We start from the raw sequence: 26,145 nt of genomic DNA on the forward strand, positions 1-26,145 counted from the left end.
TACCACCTCCATGCACCAGCCCTCCGGTGGCAGCTCCCCGCACCAGGCTTCCTGTGCGTGTCCTTGGCCCAGTACCACCAGTGCCAGCACCACGCATCAGGCCTACAGTGCGCCTCGCCTGTCCAGCGCTGCCAAAGCCTTCCTCCTCTCCAGCGCTGCCAGAGTCTCCCATCTGTCATGAGCCGCCAGAGTCTCCCGTCTGTCATGAGCCGCCAGAGTCCCCCGTCTGTCATGAGCCGCCAGAGTCTCCCGTCTGTTATGAGCCGCCAGAGTCTCCCGTCTGTCATGAGCCGCCAGAGTCTCCCGTCTGTCATGAGCCGCCAGAGTCTCCCGTCTGTCATGAGCCGCCAGAGTCTCCCGTCTGTCATGAGCCGCCAGAGTCTCCCGTCTGTCATGAGCCGCCAGAGTCTCCCGTCTGTCATGAGCCGCCAGAGTCTCCCGTCTGTCATGAGCCGCCAGAGTCTCCCGTCTGTCATGAGCCGCCAGAGTCTCCCGTCTGTCATGAGCCGCCAGAGTCTCCCGTCTGTCATGAGCCGCCAGAGTCTCCCGTCTGTCATGAGCCGCCAGAGTCTTCCGTCTGTCATGAGCCGCCAGAGTCTCCCGTCTGTCATGAGCCGCCAGAGTCTCCCGTCTGTCATGAAGCCGCCAGAGTCTCCCGTCTGTCAAGGAGCCGCCAGAGTCTCCCGTCAGCATGGAGCCGCCAGAGTCTCCCGTCAGCATGGAGCAGCCAGAGTCTCCCGTCAGCATGGAGCAGCCAGAGTCTCCCGTCAGCATGGAGCAGCCAGAGTCTCCCGTCAGCATGGAGCAGCCAGAGTCGCCAGTCAGCCAGGATCTGCCAGAGTCGCCAGTCAGCCAGGATCTGCCAGAGTCGCCAGTCAGCCAGGATCCGCCAGAGTTGCCAGTCAGCCAGGATCCGCCAGAGTCGCCAGTCAGCCAGGATCCGCCAGAGTCGCCAGTCAGCCAGGATTCGCCAGAGCCGCCAGTCTGCCAGGATCCGCAAGTGCCGCCAGTCTGCCAGGATCGGCCAGAGCCATCAACCTGCCTGAGCTTCCTCTCAGTCTTGAGCTACCCCTCAGTCTTGAGCTACCCCTCAGTCTTGAGCTACCCCTCAGTTCCGAGCTACTCCTCAGTCCCGAGCTACCCCTCAGTCCCGAGCTACCCCTCAGTCCCGAGCTGTCCCTCAGTCCTGAGCTGCCCCTCAGTCCAGTGGGGCCCTTGGTTAAGGTTAGTAGGCCAAGGTCGGCGGCGAGGGTCGCCAATCTAAGGATGCGAAGTAAGCGGACTAAGACTGTGTTGTAGTGGGATCCACATCCAACGCCAAAGCCGCCACCGTGGACAGACGCCCACCCAGACCCTCCCATATGGGTTTAGGTGTGCGGCCGGGAATCCACACCTTTGGGTGGGAGGGGGCTTTGTGTTTTTTTATTATTTTGGTCAGGCCAGGGTGTGACATGGGTATTTATGTGGTGTGTTTTGTCTAGGTTTTTTTGTAGGTAATGGGATTGTGATTAGTGAAGTAGTCTAGGAAAGTCTATGGTTGCCTGGAGTGGTTCTCAATCAGAGGCAGGTGTTTATCGTTGTCTCTGATTGGGAACCATATTTAGGCAGCCATATTCTTTGAGTGTTTTGTGGGTGATTGTTCCTGTCTCTGTGTTTGTTGCACCAGATAGGGCTGTTTCGGTTTTTCACGTTATTGTTTTTGTATATTGTTCGTATTTTTATCTTTATTAAAGATGTTTATGAATAACCACGTTGCATTTTGGTCCTCCTCTCCTTCACCGGAAGAAAACCGTAACATTTTGGCCCATTCCTCCTGACAGAGCTGGTGCAACTGAGTCAGGTTTGTAGGCCTACTTGCTCGCACACACTTTTTCAGGTCTACCCATACATTTTCTATAGGATTGAGGTCAAAGCTTTGTGATGGCCACTCCAATACCTTGACTTTGTTGTCCTTAAGCCATTTTAATTCAACTTTGGAAGTTTGCTTGGGGTCATTGTCCATTTGGAAGACCCATTTGCGACCAAGCTTTAACTTCCTGACTGATGTCTTGAGATGTTGCTTCAATGTATCCACACAATTGTCCATCCTCATCATGCCATCTATTTTGTGAAGTGCACCAGTCCCTCCTGCAGCAAAGCACCCCCACAACATGATGCTGCCACACCCGTGCTTCATGGTTGGAATGGTGTTCTTCAGCTTGCAAGCCTCCCCCTTTCTCCTCCGAACATAAGGATGGTCATTATGACCAAACAGTTCTATTTTTGTTTCACCAGACCAGAGGACATTTCTCCAAAAAGTACGATCTTTGTCCCCATGTGCAGTTGCAAACCGTAGTCTGGCTTTTTTATGGAAGTTTTGGAGCAGTGGCTTCTTCCTTCCTTTCAGGTTATGTCGATATAGGACTCATTTTTACTGTGGATATAGATACTTTTGTACCAGTTTCCTCCAGCATCTCCACAAGGTCCTTTGCTGTTGTTCTGGGATTGATTTGCATATTTCTCACCAAAGTATGTTCATCTCTAGAAGACAGAGCGCGTCTCCTTCATGAGCGGTATGATGGCTGCGTGGTCCCATGGTGTTTATACTTTCGTTCTATTGTTTGTACAGATGAACATGGTACATTCAGGTAATTGCTCCCAAGGATGAACCATTGTGGAGGTCTACAATTCCTTTTCTGAGGTCTTGGCTGATTTCTTTTGATTTTCCCATGATGTCAAGTAAAGAGGCAGTGAGTTTGAAGGTAGGCCTTGAAATACATCCACAGGTACACCTCCAATTGACCCAAATTATGTCAATTAGCCTATCAGAAGCTTCTAAAGCCATGACATCATTTTCTGGAATTTTCCAAGCTGTTTAATAAAGGCACAGTCAACTTGGTGTATGTAAACTTCTCACCAACTGGAATTGTGATACAGTGAATTATAAGTGAAATAATCTGTCTGTAAACAATTGTTGGAAAAATTACTTGTGTCATGCACAAAGTAGATGTCCTAACTGACTTGCCAAAACTATAGTTTGTTAACAAGAAATTTGTGGAGTGGTTGAAAAACGAGTATAAACAAGTTTTAATGACTCCAACCTAAGTGTATGTAAACTTCCCGACTTCAACTGTATCTCATGATAAGAACATGATTACTTAAAATAATGATATTATTATAAACGATTGTTACAAGAATAGTAAGTATTTCTTTACCTTCTGGGGAAAATCCATTGTATTATTGACTTCTTGACTTCTTGCCTCAGGCAACTCAGAAAACACTGAAACCAATTTCAGTTGACTTGTGCTTCAGTTAGCTGATCAAATGTATTTGACTATAGTCCAGTATTTCAAGTATCTGTCGTCCAACACATGAGTCAGTAGACTTGTGTATTAGACACAGGCAGAGCCATGGATCGCTAAGAAGATCCTCCTTTGCTTGTCAAGGCTCCTTTATGAAAAGTAACCATATAATGTATAGCACGAGTCTGTATTTATGCTCCTCCTTGTGTTGGCCTTAAATGCAAAGCAGTGATGAATTCCTTTTGCCAGCCAATCATTGTGTGTAGCCAATGCATAAACAGTAGTTCAGCAACAGTAAAAGGATCTCACGGATGGCTACTAGGCCCATATCCAGTCTGGCAAGTTCATCCATGGTTGTAAATACCTTCTTGACATGTACATGTAGCTTTTCGACACACAGTATGGGTTCATGCCTATAGGCCTTTTCTATTTTCTGGGATGTATATCATACTCTTTCACCCTTGACTATTACTCAAATGATATCCTATCGTTATAGCCTTGGTTATGTTCATGTCAATACCTGTAAGGGAGTGTGGGAATTAAAGGAACACATATTTAGGAGGAGGAGTAATTATTGCTCATAATATCTCTATTACCCTTTTCTCCACTGCCGTTTGGGATTGACACAAAATGTCTGTGTTGAATCTGTGCTCCAGGTGTGATGCTTGCCTCAGGTTTCATTCTAATTTAAACATGAAGTAGTTCCTCTGGGGCTCAGATCCCTGCAGATGGCAGGCCTACAATAGCTGTTTATAACTGGATTTATTGCAGGTTTATTTCTGTTCCTGTTCTCTAAATGGAATGTACAGACAGAGGATTGGATTGTATCGATAGGCCTCCTCAAAAACAGCACGAGTAGTCAAAGAGCCTTGCTGAATAAAATGTTGGACAGGCTTAGCGCGGCACTGTCTTACTTAAATAATATTTCATGATCAGAACTGCCTGTGTGGACTGGGCTTAGGCGGGTACTTACCCACATTTCCACAGTGAAACAGAGAAAGAGAGAAACACAGAGAGAGAGAGAGAGAGAAACACACAGAGAGAGAGTGGGAGAGTAAAAGAGAGAGAGAAACAGAGAGAGAAAGAGAAACAGAGAGAGATAATGAGAGAAAAGGAGAGTTAGAGAGAAACAGGGAGAGGGAGAGAGGGGGGAAGAAATTTGGAGACAGAGAGAGAAATAGAGAGTGAGAGAGAGAGATTTCTATGTATTTATTTTTTATAATTACTTTTATTATCACTATTTCATATTACTATTATGTATTATTTTAATACAATGTATATTGTATACAGTGATGCTTTACTGACGAAACATTTTGAATTTGAGAAAGAGAGAGCAAGAGAGAAGAAGAAGAGAAAGAGAGGGGGAGGTGAGAGAGAGAGTGAGCCAAGGAGGGCCTACAGGAGCACCTAGATCTTCTGCACAGATGTCAGACCTGAGCCCTGACAGTAAATCTCAGTAAGACAAAAATAATGGTGTTACAAAAAAGGTCTAGTTGTCAGGACCACAAATAAAAATTCCATCTAAACACTGTTGCCCTAGAGCAAAAAAACTATACATACCTCAGCCTCAACATCAGTATCACAGCTAACTTCCTCAGCAAATTGAGACAGCATGCAGAATTCTGCAAAAATATCCTCAATGTACTATTTTTTATTTTTTATTTCACCTTTATTTAACCAGGTTGTCATGTTTTGTCTTATATTGTCTTGTCATTTTGCTTTTCCTTCTGTTCGTTTTCCCCCTGCTGGTCTTTTTAGGTTCGTTCCCCTTTTTCTCTCTCCCTCCCTCTCTCTCTTCTCCTTATCGTTCCGTTCCTGCTCCCAGCTGTTCCTATTCCCCTAATCAATCATTTAGTCTTCCCACACCTGTTCCCTATCTTTCCCCTGATTAGAGTCCCTATTTCTCCCCTTGTTTTCCGTTTCTGTCCTGTCGGATCCTTGTATATTGTTCACCGTGCTGTGTCTTTGTATCGCCCTGTCGTGTCGTGTTTCCCTCAGATGCTGCGTGGTGAGCAGGTGTCTGAGTCTGCTACGGTCAAGTGCCTTCCCGAGGCAACCTGCAGTTTATTATCGAGTCTCCAGTCAGTTCTCGTGATTACGAGTGGTATTGTCTTTTATGCTTTATTTACCGCTCCGATTTGTCTAGGAGTATTGCTATTTCCTTAAACTGGATTAAAGACTCTGTTTTCGCCAAGTCGCTTTTGGGTCCTCATTCACCTGCATAACACAGGTAGGCAAGTTGAGAACAAGTTCTCATTTACAATTGCGACCTGACAATACAATGTGAAACACCAAATAATGCATGCAGATTTAACCCCGCAAAGCCCGAGGACAGCAAAACAATTAAACCCAACCAAATCATGAGAAAACAAAAAGATAATTACTTGACACATTGGAAAGAATTAACAAAAATAACAGCAAACAAGAATGTTATTTGGCCCTAAACAGAGAGTACACAGAATACCTGACCACTGTGACTGACCCAAAATTAAGGAAAGTTTTGACTATGTGCAGACTCGGTGAGCTCAGCCTTGCTATTGAGAAAGGTCGCCGAAGGCAGACCTGGCTCTAAAGAGAAGACAAGCTATGTGGAGCAGCAGAGTAGCCTAGTGGTTAGAGTGTTGGAATAGTAACCGGAAGGTTGCAAGTTCAAACCCCTGAGCTGACAAAGTACAAATCTGTCATTCTGCCCCTGAACAGGCAGTTAACCCACCTTTCCTAGGCTGTTGTTGAAAATAAGAATTTGTTCTTAACTGACTAGTTAAATAAAGGTTAAAAAAAAATATGAGGACACTGACCACAAGATGAGGTGGAAACTGAGCTGCCAAATGTATGATGATATTAGAGACACATATTTCCCTCAGATTACACAGACCCACAAATAACTCACATATCTATTGGATGAAATACCACAGTGGGCAATCACATCAACAAGAAAAGGGCAACCAGTGAAGAACACAACCAGTGTAAATACTACCCATATTGAGGTTAATTTGTTTTTCCTTTTGTACTTGAACTATTTGCTCTGTCACAACTTCCGCCGAAGTCGGTCCCTCTCCTAGTTCAGGCTGCGTTCGGCGGTTGACGTCACCGGCCTTCTAGCCATCGCCGATCCACCTTTCATTTTCCATTGGTTTTGTCTTGTCTTCCCTCACACCTGGTTTCAATTCCATCCAATACATGTTGTGTATTCAACCCTCTGTTTCCCCCATGTCCTTGTCCGGAATTGTATCTTGTAGTGCTTGTGTATGTTATGCTGGTGGATACCGGCTTTTGTTTGACCAATTCATTGATTGTTCTGTTTACAGTGTTTTTTATGTTTATGAAACAACACTGTTGTAAATCAGTTTTCGCTCTCCTGCCCCTGACTTCTCTGCTGCCAGTACGCACTCCGTTACATGCGCATCATTACAACACTGTATATTATCAAGTTTCAGGAAAAGTTCCAGATGCAGACGGTGTCAAAGAAACAAACGTTTCTTACAATCACAGGGGGCAGGCAAAATGACAGGTCAAGTGCAGGCAGAAGTCAGTAATAAAGATCAGAGTCCGTAAGGTACAGAACGGCAGGCAGTCTCGGGGTCAGGGCAGGCAGAGGTCAATAATCAAGATCAGAGTACGTGAGGAACAGAACGACAGACAGTCTCGGGGTCAGGGCAGGCAGAGGTCAATAATCCAGGATGGGGTGAAAAGGTACAGAACGGCAGGCAGTCTCGGGGTCAGGGCAGGCAGAGGTCAATAATCCAGGATGGGGTGAAAAGGTACAGAACGGCAGGCAGTCTCGGGGTCAGGGCAGGCAGAGGTCAATAATCCAGGATGGGGTGAAAAGGTACAGAACGGCAGGCAGTCTCGGGGTCAGGGCAGGCAGAGGTCGATAATCCAGGATGGGGTGAAAAGCTACAGAACGGCAGGCAGTCTCGGAGTCAGGGCAGGCAGAATGGTCAAAATGGGAAAGACAAGCGACACCTGGAGGGGGGTGGAGACACCTGGAGGGGGGTGGAGACAAGCACAAAGACATGTGAAACAGTTCAGGGTGTGACATATATAGACATAATATGACATGTGGAATGTCTTCATTCTTTTGATACTTGTGTAATATTTACTGTTCACTTTGTATTGTTTATTTCACTTTTGTTTAACCATTTCACTATCCTTGGCAATGTTAACATATCTTTCACATGCCAGTAAAGCCCCTTGAATTGAATCGAGAGAGGGAGAGAAGAAGAAGACGAGAGAAGAGAAAGAGGGGGAGGAGAGAGAGAGACAGGGAGGGGGATTCAAGTCCTTCAGGTGAAAGGTATATTTTAGGTTGATCCACTAAATTGTAGTGAATCTGCTGGTGTAGCTCACTAATCTGTAGGCTATTTAGAAAAGCAGAGTTTAGCCAGTCCCCTGCCCCAGTTACAGGTTCAGTAGGCTTTACTGTACAAGTGTAAATCTGAAAACTTTTTTTTGTTTTCTGTTTTCTTCTAATGTAGAAATGTGCAACACATATACAGTAGCTTTATTATTCTCACACACACACACACACACACACACACACACACACACACACACACACACACACACACACACACACACACACACACACACACACACACACACACACACACACACACACACACACACACACACACACACACACACACACAAATGCACAACTTCACAAGCATACACACAGGTCATGCCAGTCTACTGTATGAAAACTATCCCATTATACATACAAAAAGGGAATGTTGATCAATTCATTATAATAAATAAATTAGCCTAAAATGTAGGACATGAGCAGCTGTTGACTTGGTCTTAGAATAACATAATATTTTTTGGTTATTAAAACTGGTGATGTACAGTGTGACATAACAACAGTATCTGTCACACTCTGTCCGGATGGTCTCTCGCGTTAAACAACTTATCATCCAATCAGATGCCTCAGTTTGGAGAAACACGGCCGGGGCGGGACGTCACACCAGCCGCTCTAGTCATCCACTGGTCGACGGGCACTGAGCCCATGATTTTCTGACCAATCACAGGCGTCATTCGATCTGACGACTTTTTTTTCCGGTAGAAAGGGGCCGGCTGCTCTATAGCTCAGCGGCTCAACGTTTGAATGGAGAAAATATTGCCATGTTTTAAGCGCACTTGAGTGGAATAAGCACACGATACAAGAAAGCATCATCGGCGTACGTGTGGTCAAAAGATAAAACATGGATATCGTAAAATCGTTAGGACACCCGGAGGAAATATTCAACCTGTTCAAGTTTAAAATGGGGGGCTGTCGCACTGTGATGCCCAAGTTGGACTATGTGAGTAGCTATCTGCTCTAAACCCCCCGATTATTGCCTACCTGTAACCTAGGCTACGGCGCGACTCGCTATTGTAGTTTCTTATACATTTTGGAATAGCATAGACCTACACAACACAATGTGTGCGCTAACAGTGCCAGTCTGTATCCATGCATCTCTTTAACATTGGCCCACTTGCATTTTCTACACAACAATGCTTCTGGCTTCATCAAATGTGTAGACACATTCTACAGGAGCAATGGCACAGTAGTAACAGTAATAGGTTACCTTGTCAACTAACTACCTGAATGAACTAGAAGGGTAGCCTATTCTAACTCTATTTCTCACAGCAATGTTTGTATTGTGTAGGCCTAGAATAAATAATAGATGCGCAGTTCAGGCTAGAGAGAAGGATAACCATTGACTTAATGGCTGGGATTTGCGTTATATAATAGCCTTTGAGGGTTCATTCCGGGAGCAGATGCTGTGCGCATGTTTGTTTGACGGCGCAGGTAATGCCTGATTTCCGACACTTTAAACACCGCTTTAACCTGGAATGATGATAGTTGAATGTCCAGTAGACAATAGAAAATTACTCAAGTAAAAGTCACCCAGTAAAATAGTAATTGAGTAAAAATCTAAAAGTATTTGGTTTTAAATATACTTAAGTGTAAACGTAAAAGTATGAATAATAAAAATTCCTTATATTAAGCAAACCAAAAAACATACGGATATCCAGGGTCACACTGCAACACTCAAGACATCATTTACAAACAAAGCATTTGTGTTTCGTGAGTCTGCTAGATCAGAGGCAGTAGGGATGACAAGGGATGTTCTCTTGATATGTGTGCGAATTGGAACATTTTCTGTCCTGCTAAGCATTCAAAATGTAACGAGTACTTTTGGGTTTCAGGGAAAATGTACATAAAAAGTTGAAGTAAATGTCATACCCCCAAAAAACGTTATTTATTGTATCTAACCTTTATTTAACTAGGCAAATCAGTTAAGAATACATTCTTATTGACAATGACGGCTTACCCCGGTCAAACCTAACCCGGACTTTAAAGTATTCTTACGTAAGTACTTTACACCACTGTGAATGTCCAGTAGGATTTCCCTTTATGATGGATGAATGACACTATCATAACGTTATAGCCAAATAGAGAGTATTTTATGACGAGAGCTAGCTTTGAAATAAGACACTTCAGGTGTCAATTAAAGGGGGGCGATGTTCTTGAATCAAGAGTCCAGTTACATGCGAAAATCTGAAAGCGCGTGGTGGCTTCCCCTGGCTAGTGCACAATAGTGTGCGTCTTGAGTTCAGAGCAGCCTGCCAGTCCACGATGGGCATAATTTAGGGATTATCAACTAGATTCGGCCGCTGGACGATTTTTTATTGAGTGGATGGTCAGGGTCCAGAACATAATTACAAATAATTTGCAAACTGCAAATTGACCGCAAGACGTCCAAACGGATATAATATTGAACTAAAACACAATCATTTCAAACCTTGCTTACATTTCTATATGATCCCATACTGTTTATCTGTCCATTATGCGTGGGAATACGGCCAAATAAAACCAGGCCCGCGGGCCGTCAGTTGGAGACAACTGGCATAATATAACCACTTTGTTTTTGCTACTGACTGCCACTAGATGACAGTACAGCATCATCTGTCAGTCAGCTCAACATTTCCCCATATTCATGCGTTTTGCAATGTTGAGAAAATTGGTAAGAGGAAATTGTAGGCAAGCAACTTCTTATGCGTCACTGGGTTGGCCAAATAAGCCTACCTAATTCAAATTACGATTGCAGAGAAAGACATAGACTTACACAATAAAACGTTTAGTTATGTGTGAATAATGATGTGCATGATCATTATTTTGGGGAATTGATAGGTCTGTGTCCAATGTTTAGCAAACATGGCGTATGGTGTGTTACATGTTGTTCGGGGGGGTACTGCTTACTCTTGCAGAAAACACTGCTGTGTTATGACTGAAGTGGGAGGGGCTCCGATGTCAAACTGCATCACAGCCTACTGCTGCGCTCAATGGGTGCGCCCGTGGACAAATTCTTCGAGGCATGTGGATGGATTTATTACTCTGGTCTGGAGACTGTATAGGCCGTGAGACTTGTTTAAAGATCACCGATTGACCCCGCCCTGCAAAGTCTATAACTTCCTAAAGTTTTCACCCCGCTACAGAGTAACACTCCATGTCCTCTGCTGAACTGCGCGCACGAATTAATACCACGGATATTAATAACTGGATAGCCAACAATGTTGTCTAAATTGCTCATGGAAGGCTGAGCGTCCATTTTCCTCATATGGCCGGAGCTTGCTGCAAGTGTCCGGTTTCTCTCACGGTGTTCAAGCGCTCTCTCTGCGTCACCCCGCGGAGCCCTGGACCCGCTTCACGGTCCCTTCTCTCCGGGGGACGGCTGGGCGAGAGGGGCGTGCAGGAGGGATGTTGGGCCGCCCGCCCCAGTGCTTTGCGGACAGTAGGCTCTTACCGACACCCCGTGTTTCTCTGTTTCTCTTGCCAGGAATCCATGAGTGAGAGTCTGCGGACATGCTACCTCTATCTGAACCAGACCAGTCGCAGTTTCGCCGCTGTTATCCAGGCGCTAGACGGAGAGTTACGGTAAGTTTGCATAACCTTGCCAACTTTGCTCTCCAACCATGCAGGTAAGGGGTGTGTCTCCAGCATGTCGAAGTAAACAAGGAACCATGACAGCTGAATGCCAGCACTTTGGCAAATACACGACAAGAATGTGATCGGCTATTGGAACTTGGGAGGATTTTAGGGTATTATTATTGACCCTGGAACAATGGTCAGTTTTGACCTTGAGTTCGCTTATTTACCCATTTTAAATCTGGAAAAGAAACTGATTTTAATATGACAGAAAAGTAGTCTAAACTAGCCTACAAAGTAGCAAATGTATAGCCAAGTGCACACGCTGTAGGCAAGTTGTAGGGCACTACTGTAACTGAACTGATTTGCTTGCGGGGGAATTCAATGTAACTGCTTATAATTATATTACAGCCAGCCATATTCCCCTGCTGCAGCACTGTGTCTATTCCCACCATTCGGTTTACAGAAGTGCTGGTTTTAAGTGCACATTGTGTGTGTTTGTGCGTGTTCCTGAAAGGTTGCTTACAGGTTTTTACAGCTGTCATTCAAATGGCATGACGTTTCCCTACACATAGGACCTACAGTAGCTAGTTCACACCTTGTTGAGACATGAGTCCCTGCAGTAAAATGAAGCTTCATACCATACTGTTCATCACATGTCAGGTGTTACATTAAAGTTCAATATTGGTGTCAGCCCTTTCCCGAATGCCGGGATTGGTGTCAGCCCTTTCCCGAATGCCGGGATTGGTGTCAGCCCTTTCCCGAATACCGGGATTGGTGTCAGGCTTTGCCTGCTCAGTCTGTAACCGTTGGGTTTTCAGTGTGCCGGTCCTAACATTTCAACACAAATGAATCACTCGCATCTATTTGTATTGAAATCAATGGCACCACGACGATGAGAAACAATTCTGGGGCTCTTCCTGCAAACGTCTCTAGCCTTAATACCACACACGGTTTTAAAAGTCAAATGACCACTGTTGCTATTTAGAAATCAATGTGAGAATGATTTTCCGAAGTGAACTAGTAGGAAAAGTCTTAACCTGTTAAAGTGTTGTATTTCCTTCTGTAATCCTTTTTCTACTGGCTAACTTCGTCAAATCATATTCTCACATCAATTTCTAAATAGTGACAGGGTTTGGCACACATTTCTGTGATCGTGTGACCCTCAAATCTGTGTGGCATTGAGGCCCTAGATGTTTTTTGTAGGAGGAGCCCCCACATTTGTCTTCCCACCGTGGCCTGGAAAATGACAGGCTCGTTCTAATGCTGCGTTCATAATCAAGTGGGAAGGTAGATCTTGTTAGTTGTGAAGTCATGAATACCAGTTGGATGCATTCACATGTTTTGATCTCGTTGAGAAACGGCGATTGGCTAATGGCCAACAAACTGCATCAACTATAAATAAAATTACAGCTATCATGCTCCTATTATAGTGTTCAAAAACCATATTAATAGATTGCCTTTTATAAATAATTTTTATTGTTGCATTGAACTGACGAAAGTGCTGTAATCGAGGTCATTTCCTCAGTAGACGACATCAGAGGTCAGCATGTGGGAGAAGTCAAAGTTCAGGGATGATAGTCGAGTTTCCCACCAGTAATTACCAGTTGGAGTGGCATTGAAGTGGGTTTTTCCCAGTTGTACGTTGTAAATTCGACCTTCCCAATTGGTTATGAACGCAGGGCATGACCTGCCACGCATATGACAAAAACACTGGTACTAAAGCAAAGATATTGGTCTCTTTTAAGCAATCAATTTTGCGTTATTGTGATTACTATAAACATTTACACTATCATCACCAATCTGAGGTGAAAAGGATGTTTATTTCCTGTAAATATTGTGTGGTGAAAATGTTTGTCTGTGTAATGTAGTAACACGTTCTGTCCACCATAGGGAAATTAGAGTAATATAAAATAATTCAACATGTCAAACTAATTTAATATTTTAATTTAGGATGATAGTAAATTAAGCACAGTCATAGATTTTTACAATAATGACATATATTTCTTACTACTTTAACCATAGAGCGAGTTTAAAAATACTCCTAAACATAATTTTAATGGGCGCTCTAGACTAGAGCTTCGAATCAAATACATTTTTATCTGTCACATGCTCTGAATACAACAGGTAGACAGGTAGACCTTACCATGAAATTCTTACTTACAAGCCCTTAACCAACAATGCAGTTAAGAAAATATTTACTAAATACATTTTTTTTTAAAGTAACACTAACAATAATGGGGTACTGGTAGCGAGTCAATGTGTAGGGGTACAGCTTAGTTGAGGTAATTGAGGTAATGTGTACATGTAGGTAGGGGTAAAGTGACTATGCGTAGATAATAAACAACGAGTAGCAGTGTAAAAACTAAAGGGGTGACTGTGCAGCAACCTGAACCTTTGCCGTTCCCTAGTAAGAGGTGTCTCTGCAGCCTGTCCAAGTAAGGAACCATGGCAGCACGTTGGCACATGCCAGACAAAATTAGATATTGGAACTTGGAGGATTTTAGGTTATTTTTTATTATTGACCCTGGAACATATGGTCAGTAATCAGTTTTGACCTTTAGTTCACTTCTTTACCTCTTTAGGGCTTAAGAACAAACATATTTTGATATGACAGTAAAATAACCTAAACTTCAAGTGACAAACATACAGTATGGACTGCAAGTGCACAAGCTGTAGGCAAGTTGTAGCGTAGGCCTGCGGTTACTGAACTGATTTTTTGGCGGTGGAATTCAATGTAAACAAACGGCTTCTATTGCAGCCATTTGTACATTGTCTAATCCCACGGTTCAGTGTACAGAAGTGACACAGCTGGTTTTAAGTGCAAAGTGTGTTCCGGAAGGTTGATTAATTGTATTTTTTTACATCATTCAAATGGCATGCAGTTTCCCTAAACAGATGACCGACAGTATTTAGTTCACACACAAGTCCCTGCAGTAAAATGTATTAAGCGTCATACCAAACATCACATGTCAAGTGTTACATTAAAGTTAAATATTGGTGTCTGTCAGCTCCTTCCTGAATACCCAGGGTTGGTGTCAGCCCTTGCCGGCTCACTCTGTAACAGTTAGGTTTTCAGTAAGCAGGTCCTAACCTTCTCATATCAATGAATTCTTCCCCTGTCCCTTCTTTTTGTCCAGGCATGCAGTGTGTATCTTCTACCTGGTCCTACGTGCCCTTGACACAGTGGAAGATGATATGACCATCCCCCTGGAGAAGAAGGTGCCCATGCTGAATGACTTCCACACGTACCTTTACCAGGCCAACTGGTGCTTCACTGAGAGCCACGAGAAGGACAGGCGGGTCCTGGAGGACTTCCCCACGGTCAGTGGAACCGCTGGCACTACTGCGTACTATATAACCCTACATAAAGTGTAAAAATCTGTTGGTCTCTAAATCCGTCGAGAACTAGGAACATGTCAAAACTATCGCACACTCGTCTGTGTGGTTGGCTTCTGACTCCTCACCGCTAGTTACTTCAAACGGATTCAGTTAGATCTGCCCACTATAGTGTTGTCGGGTTAGAATATTATGTTGAGGCCCATTACTGTACACTTTGTCACCACCACATACATGTGGACACATCTGCTTCCATTTGAGGTATTTTACGTGGTTCCAAAAAGGGAGGAACAATACAATCATGAGGACCTATTACAAGATACTAAGATAAATACATGTGCAATAATATAGAAATCTACTAGCAACGTAGAGAGAATGTAAACATTACATTTTATATATATATATATATAAATAAATAAAATGTAACATATATATATATATATTACACTGCTCAAAAAAATAAAGGGAACACTAAAATAACACATCCTAGATCTGAATGAATGAAATATTCTTATTAAATACTTTTTTCTTTACATAGTTGAATGTGCTGAAAACAAAATCACAAACATTATCAATGGAAATCAAATTTATCAACCCATGGAGGTCTGGATTTGGAGTCACACTCAAAATTAAAGTGGAAAACCACACTACAGGCTGATCCACCTTTGATGTGATGTCATTAAAACAAGTCAAAATGAGGCTCAGTAGTGTGTGTGGCCTCAATGTGCCTGTATGACCTCCCTACAACGCCTGGGCATGCTCCTGATGAGGTGGCGGATGGTCTCCTGAGGGATCTCCTCCCAGACCTGGACTAAAGCATCCGCCAACTCCTGGACAGTCTGAGGTGCAACTGGTTGGTGGATGGAGCGAGACATGATGTCCCAGATGTGCTCAATTGGATTTAGGTCTGGGGAACGGGCGGGCCAGTCCATAGCATCAATACCTTCCTCTTGCAGGAACTGCTGACACACTCCAGCCACATGAGGTCTAGCATTGTCTTGCATTAGGAGGAACCCAGGGCCAACTGCACCAGCATATGGTCTCACAAGGGGTCTGAGGATCTCATCTCGGTACCTAATGGCAGTCAGGCTACCTCTGGTGAGCACATGGAGGGCTGTGCGGCCCCCCAAAGAAATGCCACCTAACACCATGACTGACCCACCGTCAAACTGGTCATGCTGGAGGATGTTGCAGGCAGCAGAACGTTCTCCACGGCATCTCCAGACTGTCACCTGTGCTCAGTGTGAACCTGCTTTCATCTGTGAAGAGTACAGGGCGCCAGTGGCGAATTTGCCAATCTTGGCAAATGAAAAACATCCTGCACGGTGTTGGGCTGTAAGCACAAGCCCCACCTGTGGACGTCGGACCCTCATGGAGTCTGTTTCTGACTGTTTGAGCAGATACATGCACATTTGTGCCCTGCTGGAGGTCATTTTGCAGGGCTCTGGCAGTGCTCCTCCTGCTCCTCCTTGCACAAAGGCGGAGGTAGCGGTCCTGCTGCTGGGTTGTTGCCCTCCTCCACGTCTCCTGATGTACTGGTCTGTCTCCTGGTAGCGCCTCCATGCTCTGGACACTACGCTGACAGACACAGCAAACCTTCTTGCCACAGCTCGCATTGATGTGCCATCCTGGATGAGCTGCACTACCTGAGCCACTTGTGTGGGTTGTAGACTCCGTCTCATGCTACCACTAGAGTGAAAGCACCGCCAGCATTCAAAAGTGACCAAAACATCAGTCAGGAAGCATAGGAACTGAGAAGTGGTCTGTGGTCCCCACCTGTAGAACCACTTCTTTATTGGGGGTGTCTTGCTAATTGCCTATAATTTCCACCTGTTGTCTATTCCATTTGCACAACAGCATGTGAAATTGATTGTCAATCAGTGTTGCTTCCTAAGTGGACAGTTTGATTTCACAGAAATGTGATTGACTTGGAGTTAGGCAAGTCATTTAAGAACAAATTCTTATTTACAATGAAGACCTACCCCAGCCAAACCCGGACAATGCTGGGCCAATTGTGCGCCGCCCTATGTGACTCGACAGGACATGGACTCTACAAGGTGTCTAGAGCGTTCCACAGGGATGCTGGCCCATGTTGACTCCAATCCTTCCCACAGTTATGTCAAGATGGCTGGTTGTCCTTTGGGTGGTGGACCATTCTTGATACATATTCTTGGAACTGTTGAGTGTGAAAACCCCAGCAGCGTTGCAGACCTTGACACACTCAAACCGGTGTGGCAGGCACCTACTACCATACTCTGTTCAAAGGCACTTAAATATTTTGTCTTGCCCATTATCCCTCTTAATGGCACACATACACAATCCATGTCTTAATTGTCTGAAGGCTCAAAAATCCTTCTTTAACCTGTCTCCTCCCCTTCATCTCCACTGATTTAAAGTGAATTTAAGTAACATCACTAAGGGTTCATAGCTTTCACCTGGATTCACCTGGTCAGTCTATGTCATGGAAAGAGCAGTTGTTCTTAATGTTTTGTATAATCAGTGTATATTACACCCAATAGCATTTCCAACACTTACTTGTCAATGGATGGACAACACTTCAGTTAGGAACAGAATGTCACAGTCTGTCAGCAACACAACTATTTGCTTCTTCTTTTGCAATGGAAAAACATGCACTAACTAGAGGTGAGCAGAGCTGTTTTCCTGCAGTGCATCGAAGCTCCCTGATTGGTTGGATGAACAGAGGTTTGAAGGGTGATTGACAGGGCTACATGCCAGTCAGGTGGAATAAGCCTGCCTTTTTTTAACCTAAGGATTGCATAACACTGTCATGACAATGAAATATGTAGCAGAAATCATACAATGGGCATCTGTCATCATGCTATGTGCGTGTGTATTTAAATTAATCTCTTTTCTGTTCAGATTTCCTTGGAGTTCAGGAACCTGGGTCAGGCATACCAGGATGTGATCTCGGACATCTGCCACCGCATGGGAGTTGGAATGGCTGAGTTTCTGGAGAAGAAAGTGGGCTCCATGAAGGAGTGGGACCAGGTAAATGTCACCTTAATGTTAGGCAAGCATTATACACGTGTTAGACTAACAGCTTCACATTTGCTGGTTAATAGTAGAGCTGGGAATTGCCAGGGACTTCACGATACAATATTATTAAGGTACGATATGTATTGCAATTCGATACTGTGATTAATTGCGATGTTCCAAACATTGCTCACCACATGTCTGCTGCAGAGACGAGGGAGGATTAGAAAACAAGTTTTGATCAGTCAGAAATAAAAGTGCTAAAACCGATTTGCTCCCTATTGAAAAAGAAGATGGAGAACAAACTATGAAGGAACAATACTGGAGTTTTGGTGCAGGTACAGCCAACAAGCGCAAAAATAATATTGCGATATTGTCAAAACGATAGGATATGATATATTGTAAAAAATAATGTCCTGATATGTAACTGTATTACCTAGTGGTAGCCTGACGTGTGTGACTATTACCTAGTGGTAGCCTGACGTGTCACTATAACCTAGTGGTAGCCTGACGTGTGTCACTATTACCTAGTGGTAGCCTGACGTGTGTCACTGTAACTTAGTGGTAGCCTGACGTGTGTCACTGTAACCTAGTGGTAGCCTGACGTGTGTCACTGTAACCTAGTGGTAGCCTGACGTGTGTCACTATAACCTAGTGGTAGCCTGACGTGTGTCACTATAACCTAGTGGTAGCCTGACGTGTGTCACTATAACCTAGTGGTAGCCTGACGTGTATCAAATGACAAATAGCTTGATGCTACATGAAAGTCATGTAAACCCACTGATTTCTACACTTCACACCAGTCTGTAATATATTTTTGAGTGTTAAATACATGTGTATTAACATTACCCCCTGTGCAGTACTGTCACTATGTGGCAGGGCTGGTGGGTATAGGCCTGTCCCAGCTGTTCTCTGCCTCCCAGCTGGAGGACCCCGAGGTGGGCAAGGACACAGAGCTGGCCAACTCCATGGGCCTGTTCCTCCAGAAGACCAACATCATCAGAGACTACCTGGAGGATATACAGGTGGCGAGGGCCTTCTGGCCACAAGAGGTAACTACACTGCGTGTGTGTGTGTGTGCACTGTATGTGTCATTAATGGGGTGTGTGTAGTTAATGTGTGTGTTGCATGTCCCTCTGTAGGCATGGAGTCAGTTTGCGTGTCGTCTGGAGGACCTGGCAGAGTCTGACCAGCTGACCTCAGCCCTGTCCTGTCTCAACCTGCTGGTGACAGACGCCCTGCGCCACGTCCCTGATGTCATCACCTATCTGGCACGCCTACGCAACCAGAGCGTCTTCAACTTCTGCGCCATACCACAGGTAAATGCTACCATTGAAATGTTACATTTCAAAGTACATTCCCACTGGAGAAAGCTGCTAGTTGCATTTCCATTCACATTTTCACTTTTCATTCCTGGTTGTTTGAGTCAGGATCCTCAGGAAGCATTTCATTTTGCTGTACTGTATGTCTCAATAATGTCCAGGTGATGGCGATAGCGACCCTCTCAGCCTGTTACAACAACCCTCAAGTATTCCAGGGCGTGGTGAAAATCAGGAAGGGTCAGGCCGTCACCCTCATGATGCAAGCCACCAACATGGGTGCTGTGCAAAGCATCATGGCCCAATACAGCCAGGAGGTGTGTGTCTTTGGGTGTGTCATGTATTCAATTGTGTTTGTTTGTGTTATTGTGCATCTGAGTGTGTGTTCTTACTTTATGTTTGAGTTTTCTGATCTCTCTCGCTCTTTCTTTTTCTCTCTCTTTCTCCAGATGCTACAGAGGGTGTCCTTGACAGATCCATCCCGGGACAAAACCCTGTTTATCCTGGGTGTGATCCAGGAGAGGACTCTCTCCCAAGCCACCCTGGCCTCCCGGACTGCCCACCTCTCCCCCATGTACCTCTCCGCTGCCATGATCCTCGCCGCCCTCAGCTGGCAGTACCTAAGCACTACAGCTGGACAACCTCCCGGCACTGCTGACATGCAGGGCCATTGAGCCCACTCAACCCCCACTAACCCTCACCCTGCATGGGGTGCACGACTGAGATGCTCCCCTCTCTCCTGAGGCCTGGTTCTCCCTCTCCCCTGGAGGAATCTTACCCTCCCATTCACCTGTCCTGTTTAACTCACCTGTGATGGTCTGTAGAGGCCTGTACTATGGGAGTCACTGGTAGCAAGGGTTGTCTTATTGTGTTTGATAGTGATTTGCAGTCTTACTTTCCGTAACATTATTTTCTAACACATTGGTCATACTCACGTCAGATACACACGGCACCTGGCACATCTCTCATTTGTTTTTTTGATTTGTTTTTATGTTGATTTTAGTTATTTTGTAACCACAACCCTGGTTTTGTTTGTTACATGTTTTGAAAGGGAGAATTCCAATAGAGCTATAATGGATTGGTAATTTCATTTTTTTTTAAACATTAATTTGAAATGTGAATAGGATTTAGTAAAGTCTTGGACCCATCACACACACCTAAAGCACACAGCTCACACACATACAGGACATTGCGATTAAGAAACATCAACTAAACCATTGTGCATTTCTTATAGTTGTTTTTTTTTTTTTTGGGGGGGGGGTTGTAATGTTATTTTCAATAACACAATGGTTCTGTTTGATGTGTTTTATAAGTGTCTGTATATCTCCATAGCAAGAACTAAGATGATTGTTTATGTACAGTATAGCTACATGTTGTCACATTCAATCATAGTAAACTGGACACATCTCAATAGTCTAAAGTTGCCTCCTCCCCTTGTATTCTCTACCTCAACTGCACTGATCTGAAAAGACGTAGCAAATATGAAACAATATGACAGAAGCCTAGCTTAGCTTTCATCTATATGTCTGTGTCTTTCTCATTGTGGACAAAGGAAAGGGGACTAGGAGAGGAAGCCACATTTGTCTTTTGAGACATGCCCAGTGTAAGACGATACAGAGACTGGTGGAAGCAGGATTGCAGCAGAGCACATAGTAGCAGGCTGCTAAGTGTCCTTAAGACAGAGCTTTGGTGAGTAGGAAGGCTACAATAGTGTGGTGTATCCTTGTACACAACCAAAGAAGACATGAATATTGCTATGTAATGTGATCTTTTAATTTGTATATCATTGAAAAAAGAATAAAAGACAATAGTGTTTCTGAATGTTTATTTTATTTTTCTGCCTCATCAGTGTCCTTTGTAAGATAACCCAGTTTTTTGGGGAGATTGACTTATCCTACAAGACAATGGATGATAGTTTTATAGTTTACAGACAGTAAAATTGTACATTCATTAAAGATGAGTTCAAGTCATGCTAGTTCAAAGTCCTGGGGGGAAACACTCTAAACCTGTTGTTGTCATTTATGTAAGACTATGTTTTATTTCAAACATTTCATAACTCAAATTGATTGTAAGGTGAATGTTTTTTTTCTTAGTTTTCTAACATTGGTTCAATGCAGACATAATTCCAGTGAGTATCTGATGCTCATTAACTTTGACTTAAATAAATTGTATCAATCCAAGGAAAACGTTTTACAATTAAAATAATAAAAAATATTTCACCTTTATTTAACCAGGTGGGCCAGTTGACAATAAGTTCTCATTTACAACTACGACCTGGCCAGTAACTTTCAGGGCACTTGTTATCAACCTTCGGAAAGAGCCCTGTTACAGAGGTGTCCCTGACAGACCCGTCCCGGGACAAAACCCCTGTGTGGAATATGTGGACAACTACAAATACCTAGGTGTCTGTTTAGACTATAAACTCTCCTTCCAGACTCACATTAAACATCTCCAAATCAAAATTAAATCTAGAATCGGCTACCTATTTCGCAACAAAGCATCCTTCACTCATGCTGCCAAACACCCTCTTAAAACTGAGCATCCTACCGATCCTTGACTTCAGCGATGTCATTTACAAAATAGCCTCCAACACTCTACTCAGCAAATTGGATGCAGTCTATCACAGTGCCATCAGTTTTGCCACCAAAGCCCCATATATTACCCACCACTGCGACCTGTACGCTCTCATTGGCTGGCCATCGCTTCATACTTATGGCCAAACTCACTGGCTCCAGGTCATCTACAAGTCTCTGCTAGGTAAAGCCCCGCCTTATCTCAGGTCACTGGTCACCATAGCAGCACCCACCTGTAGCATGCACTCCACCAGGTATATCTCACGGGTCACCCCAAAGCCAATTCCTCCTTTGGCCGCCTTTCCTTCCAGTTCTCATCTGCCAATGACTGGAACGAACTGCAAAAATCGCTGAAGCTGGAGACCCATATCTCCCTCACTAGCTTTAAGCACCAGCTGTCAGAGCAGTCCACAGATCAATGCACCTGTACATAGCCCATCTGTAAACAGCCCATCCAACTACCTCATACCCATACTGTATTTATTTATTTATCTTGCTCCTTTGCACCCCAGTATCTCTACTTGCACATTAATCTTCAGCACATCCTATCATTCCAGTGTCTAATTGCTAGATTGGAATTACTTCGCCACCATGGCCTATTTATTGCCTTACCTCCCTTATCTTACCTCATTTGCACTCATTGCATAGACTTTTTGTTTTCTTTTTTTCTACTGTATGTTGGTTCTGCCCCTGAACAGGCAGTTAACCCACTGTTCCTAGGCCATCATTGAAAATAAGAATTTGTTCTTAACTGACTTGCCTAGTTAAATAAAGGTAAAATACATTTCATGTGTAACTAAGTGTTATAAGTTTCGAACTGCTGTCCTTTATCTTGGCGAGGTTGCAGTTGTAAATGATAACTTATTCTCAACTATCCTATCTGGTTAAATAAAGTTGAAATAAAATAAAATAAATACAGGAGAGGACTCTACCCCATATTGTTATCCCCTAACATGATCCTCGCCGCCCTCAGCTGGCAGTACCTAAGCACTACAGCTGGACAACCTCCCGGCACCGCAGACATGCCGGGCCATTGAGCCCACTCAATCCCGACTAACCCTCACCCTGCATGGGGTGCACGACTGAGATGCTCCCCTCTCTCCTGAGGCCTGGTTCTCCCTCTCCCCTGGAGGAATCTTACCCTCCCATTCACCTGTCCTGTTTAACTCACCTGTGATGGTCCGTAGAGGCCTGTACTATGGGAGTCACTGGTAGCAGGGTTGTCTTATTGTGTTTGATAGTGTATTGCAGTAGTCTTCCGTTCCGTTACACTTGTCATACTCACGTCAGATACACACGGTATCTGGCAAATCTCTTTTCCTAATTTAGTGTTTTGGTTTAGTTTTATGTAGATTTTTGTTATTTTGTAACCACAGCCCTTGTTCTGTTTGTCAATTTTTTTACAACATGTTTTGAATGTGAGAATACCAATAGAGCTATAATGGATTGCAATTATCAAATGAAACTTTAATTTGAAATGTGAATGAGATTGAGTAAAGTCTTAAGACACATCACACAAATTTAAAGCACACAGCTTGCACACACATACAGGACATTGAGATTAACAAACATACATATGTAGTCTGTTGTTTCTTTTGACTTGGTTTGTAATGTTATTTTTTAATCTCATGTCAGAGTCAATAGCAATTGTAATGACAACACAATGGTTCTGTTTGATGTGTTTTATAAGTGTATGTCTATCTCCATAGCAAGAACTAAGATGGCTGTACTGTGTTTATGTACAGTATAGATACATATTGACAATGTTGTCACATTCAATCATAGTAAACTGGGCAAATCTCAATAGTCTAAAGTTGCCTCCCCCCTTGTATTCTCTACCTCAACTGCACTGATCTAAAAAGACGTAATAGCAAATATGAAACAATATGACAGAAGCCTAGCTTAGCTTTCATCTATATGTCTGTGTCTTTCTCATTATGGACAAAGTAAAGGGGACTAGGAGAGGAAGCCACATTTGTCATTTGAGACATGCCCAGTGTAAGATGATACAGTGACACGAGCCAACCAGACGAGCTAAGTGACTTCTATGAGCGCTTCGAGGAAAGCAACACTGAAGCATGCATGAGAGCACCAGCTGTTTCAGACGACTGTGTGATCACACTCTCCGTAGCCGATGTGAGTAAGACCTTTAAACAGGTCAACATTCACAAGGCCGCAAGGCCAGACGGATTCACAGGACGTGTACTCCGAGCATGCGCTGACCAACAAGCAAGTGTCTTCATTGACATTTTCAACCTCTGTAATACCAACATGTTTCAAGCAGACCACCATAGTCGTTATGTGCAAGAACACTAAGGTAACCTGCCTAAATGACTACTGACAGGTAGCACTCACTTTAGTAGCCATGAAGTGCTTTGAAAGGCTGGTCATGGCTCACATCAACACCATTATCCCAGGAACCCTAGACCCACCCTAATTTGCATACCGGCCCAACAGATCCACAGATGCACAATCTCTATTGCACTTCACACTGCCCTTTCCCACCTGAACAAAAGGAACACCTATGTGAGAATGCTATTACTTAACTACAGCTCAGCGTTCGAACACCATAGTGCCCTCAAAGCTCATCACTAAGCTAAGGACCCTGGGAGTAAACATCTCCCTCTGCAACTGGTTCCTGGACTTCCTGATGGGCCAGCCCCAGGTGGTAAAGGTAGGTAACAACACATCTGCCACACTGATCCTCAACACGGGGGCCCACAGGGCTGCGTGCCCAGTCCCCTCCTGTACTCCACATCACCAACGAACTATCATGGTCCAAACACACCAAAACAGCCGCGAAGAGGGCACGACAATGCCTTTTCCCCCTCAGGCGACTGAAATGATTTGACATGGGTCCTCAGATCCTCAAAAAGTTCTACAGCTGCACCATCGAGAGCATCCTGACTGGTTGCATCACCGCCTGGTATGGTAACTGCTCGGCCTCCGAACGAAAGGCACTACAGAGGGTAGTACGTATGGCCCAGTACATCACTGGGCCAAGCTTCCTGCCATCCAGGACCTCTACACCAGTCGTAGTCAGAGGAAGGCCCTAAAAATTGCCAAAGAATCCAGCCACCCTAGTCATAGACTGTTCTCTCTGCTACCACATTGCAAGAGGTACCGGTGTGCCAAGTCTAGGTCCAAAAGGCTTACCCCCAAGCCATAAGACTCCTGAACAGCTAATCAAATGTCTACACCCACCCCCCCCCTCCCCACATGCAGGACCAGTCAAAGGTTTGGACACACCTACTCATTCTTACTATTTTCTACATTGTAGAATAATAGTGAAGACATCAACACTATGAAATAACACATATCATATGGAATCATGTAGTAACCAAAAAAGTGTTAAACAAATCTTACATATATTTTATATTTGAAATTCCTTAAAGTAGCCACCCTTTGCCCTGATGACAGTTTTACACAGTCTTGGCATTCTCTCAACCAGCTTCACCTGGAATACTTTTCAACAGTCTTGAAGGAGTTCCCACATATGCAGCAGGGATGCAAACTAGTCACCTTTCGGCGAAATTTGTCGTTTTGAATCGAAAATAGATGACCCAAGTGATTCGTGTAGATCTAATGAGAAAAATTTGGGCGTTGGGGCTTGGCATAGGATCACACTACTGGCTGTAAGCGAACGAGTGATGCGCATTTGGAGCAATACTAGCTGTATCCAAGGCTCAGCCAACCATTCACATAACAACAGATTGCAGCACGCTACTGAAGAGAGGAAGAGACAACCAATTTGCTAGTTACAGCATCAACGCGAAAAACAACTGCCATTTGGATAGTTTGAGGTGAGGGAGAAAGTGTGGTGGAACAAGTATTGTTAGAGTCAAGTAACGTTATCTTGCTAGCTGGATCAAATTCTCCGTTAGCTAGCCAGAGAAATGTTGATCAACATTAGCCAACTTAACTGATCAAATAATTTAGTTTATAGTGTGAAAATGAGCTAACGTTACAACATCAGATGAGCTAACATTAGTAACCTAACCTATTTGCCGTAGTGTTAACTGGTATACGACTCCTTGCCGTTATAATGCGTTAGTTGCTTACTGGACCCTAGCAATCTGTGTGAAATGTTGACTAGTTAACTAGCTAGCAAAGTAACTACTATCTGTGAACTAATGTTTAACCTCTACAGTTTGTGGTTCATTTTCAGAAAGAGAGAACTAAGTGAAAATGAGGCATTGCTTGTTAAACAAGTGGATTCAGTGATGAAGTGTAGCTGGAGCTGGGCCTGGCTTAAGCTGGATGCCACTATAGAGGTGAAATGAACCCCAAACACTTTCCCTCTTTCAATACAGCAGATAAAAGAGGGGTATGCCAGGTGTACTCTCTGCCTGAAAGATGTCAATTATGCCAACAAAGGGTATCTTGTTCTGCTGGCACATTGTAGAACAGATGTCCACAGGCAGAAAGTGTACACTGTAATAATGTTGTGTAGCCCAAAAACATGGCTTTTGTTGTGTTGAACTTGGCAGTAACACTGTGGGGGGGGGGGGATTATTACATTTTTTTACTCAGTGAACTTTATTTTTGCACACTTTTAGCCATGTGCACTTGATCGATGTCTACTATAGAGGCCACTATAATAGAGAAAAAATATCATGCCTTTATGTTTCATTCTATTTCTACTTTAAGATGTTTTTTTCTCAAGTGCAATATTTAGATGTGTGTGTGTGTGTGGTCACACGCGTTCTATTATAAAGGCGGTC

At 43.9% G+C, this 26,145-nt stretch overlaps 1 protein-coding gene across 1 annotated transcript; it reads left to right on the forward strand.

Annotated features, from left to right (window-relative positions):
* The first annotated feature begins 8,363 nt into the window (after nt 1–8,363).
* Nucleotides 8,364–20,665, forward strand: fdft1 (farnesyl-diphosphate farnesyltransferase 1). Its single transcript, XM_046298604.1, has 8 exons — nt 8,364–8,584; nt 11,108–11,205; nt 14,337–14,520; nt 17,416–17,544; nt 18,390–18,581; nt 18,672–18,848; nt 19,013–19,165; nt 19,298–20,665. Exons 1-8 carry the CDS (start codon nt 8,486–8,488, stop codon nt 19,520–19,522), a joined length of 1,257 nt encoding a protein of 418 aa, XP_046154560.1. The 5' UTR covers nt 8,364–8,485; the 3' UTR covers nt 19,523–20,665.
* The last annotated feature ends 5,480 nt before the right edge of the window (nt 20,666–26,145 follow it).

The sequence above is a fragment of the Oncorhynchus gorbuscha genome, linkage group LG14, assembly GCF_021184085.1.
Source record: "Oncorhynchus gorbuscha isolate QuinsamMale2020 ecotype Even-year linkage group LG14, OgorEven_v1.0, whole genome shotgun sequence".
NCBI lineage: Eukaryota > Metazoa > Chordata > Actinopteri > Salmoniformes > Salmonidae > Oncorhynchus > Oncorhynchus gorbuscha.